Raw genomic sequence first — 1323 nt, 5'->3', positions numbered from 1 at the left:
TATATTTTCCCCTTAGGAATAAGAAATTGGATAATAGTTCCCCCTACATGGTTTGCTCCGTCTCCTCCTAGGATTTTTATTTTCTTATTATTTTTTTCCCTTTAAGGCTTGAATTTGTGTCTATCCTAGATGGTTCAATTGCCTCCCCATTAGGGTCATATGGGTTTATTTTTTGGTAATAAAATTTCATATTACACTGAGTAGAAAATAAAAAAAAACATAAAAAAGGTATTAATTTTAAAAAGACCACTGAAATTTTTTTTACTATAGTTTGAAATCAAAATATGCTTGTTTTTAGCTAGTTATAGAATGTATTTTATCTTGCCAATTTAATTGCCAAGACAAAAGTAAGCTAAATATATAGTACTCCCTTCGTTCTTTTATATCTTTCCGCTTTGGGTTTTTCAAACTTATTAAGAAAAACAAAATCTTTAAAGTATAATCTTCTTGAGGATAAATGGTTTTGTAACTTGTTTAGCATACGAGACAAAAAGATACCGGCATATTTTAGGGATATCACATTGGGAGGGATTTTAAGAACTACATCTAGATCAGAGAGCATTAACAATGTTTTTAACAATTTTTCAACCCACCCATGACACTTGTTGAGTTTTACATGAGCTATGAAAGTGCAATGGATGCCCAAAGATATAACCAAGAAAAGCTGAATGTATCATCACTTCATACGGTACCCCAATTAAAAACTCCATTGCCAATTGAAAAGCATGCTAGTGAAGTCTATACAAGAACAATATTCCTTCTTTTTCAATATGAAGTTTATAAGTCTAGTTTCACATACTTATATTTAAAGTATTGAAAAAAGTGAAAGTGTTGAAACTATAATTGTTTTAAACTCGGTATTAGACAAGATGTACAAAGTCCCATTTATTGAGGGAAGTTCAATTGATGAGCTTCAAGTAGATTGTGGGTGTACGTTGTTCAAACGTATAGGCCTATTATGTTGTCATGCGATTTGTGTTATGAGTATAACACAAATCCCAAAGCCATATATTTTGGATGGTTGGACAAAACTAGCTATGAAGAAGCCTATTTTTGATATGCATGGCAATTTGATTGAAGACCATAAAAATTAGGACAGCATGGGAAAGTTGTTAGGGGAAGTTTTGGTCAGAAATATTCCATTATGTTGGTTTAGCTGAAGAGAGTGAAAGTGACTTACAATCACTTCTAAAAACCCTCTAAGATTTTAGTAGAAAATTCGAGGAAAGTGATGATGTAAGGTTGGAAATTACGAAAGAACAACAAAAATAATTTTTGTTAGGGCCAAATTCATCATCAACAATGGAAATCCATAACCCAATA

At 31.6% G+C, this 1323-nt stretch overlaps 1 protein-coding gene across 1 annotated transcript; it reads left to right on the top strand.

Annotated features, from left to right (window-relative positions):
* Positions 1-595: 595 nt before the first annotated feature.
* LOC130801064 (protein FAR1-RELATED SEQUENCE 5-like) lies at positions 596-1094 on the top strand. Its single transcript, XM_057664824.1, has 2 exons — positions 596-723; positions 812-1094. The coding sequence occupies exons 1-2, from the start codon at positions 596-598 to the stop codon at positions 1092-1094; spliced, it is 411 nt and encodes a 136-aa protein (XP_057520807.1).
* The last annotated feature ends 229 nt before the right edge of the window (positions 1095-1323 follow it).

The sequence above is a fragment of the Amaranthus tricolor genome, chromosome 15 (assembly GCF_026212465.1).
Source record: "Amaranthus tricolor cultivar Red isolate AtriRed21 chromosome 15, ASM2621246v1, whole genome shotgun sequence".
Lineage (NCBI taxonomy): Eukaryota > Viridiplantae > Streptophyta > Magnoliopsida > Caryophyllales > Amaranthaceae > Amaranthus > Amaranthus tricolor.
Note: the sequence above shows the minus strand (reverse complement) of the source record. Positions and strands in the feature narration are given on the sequence as shown.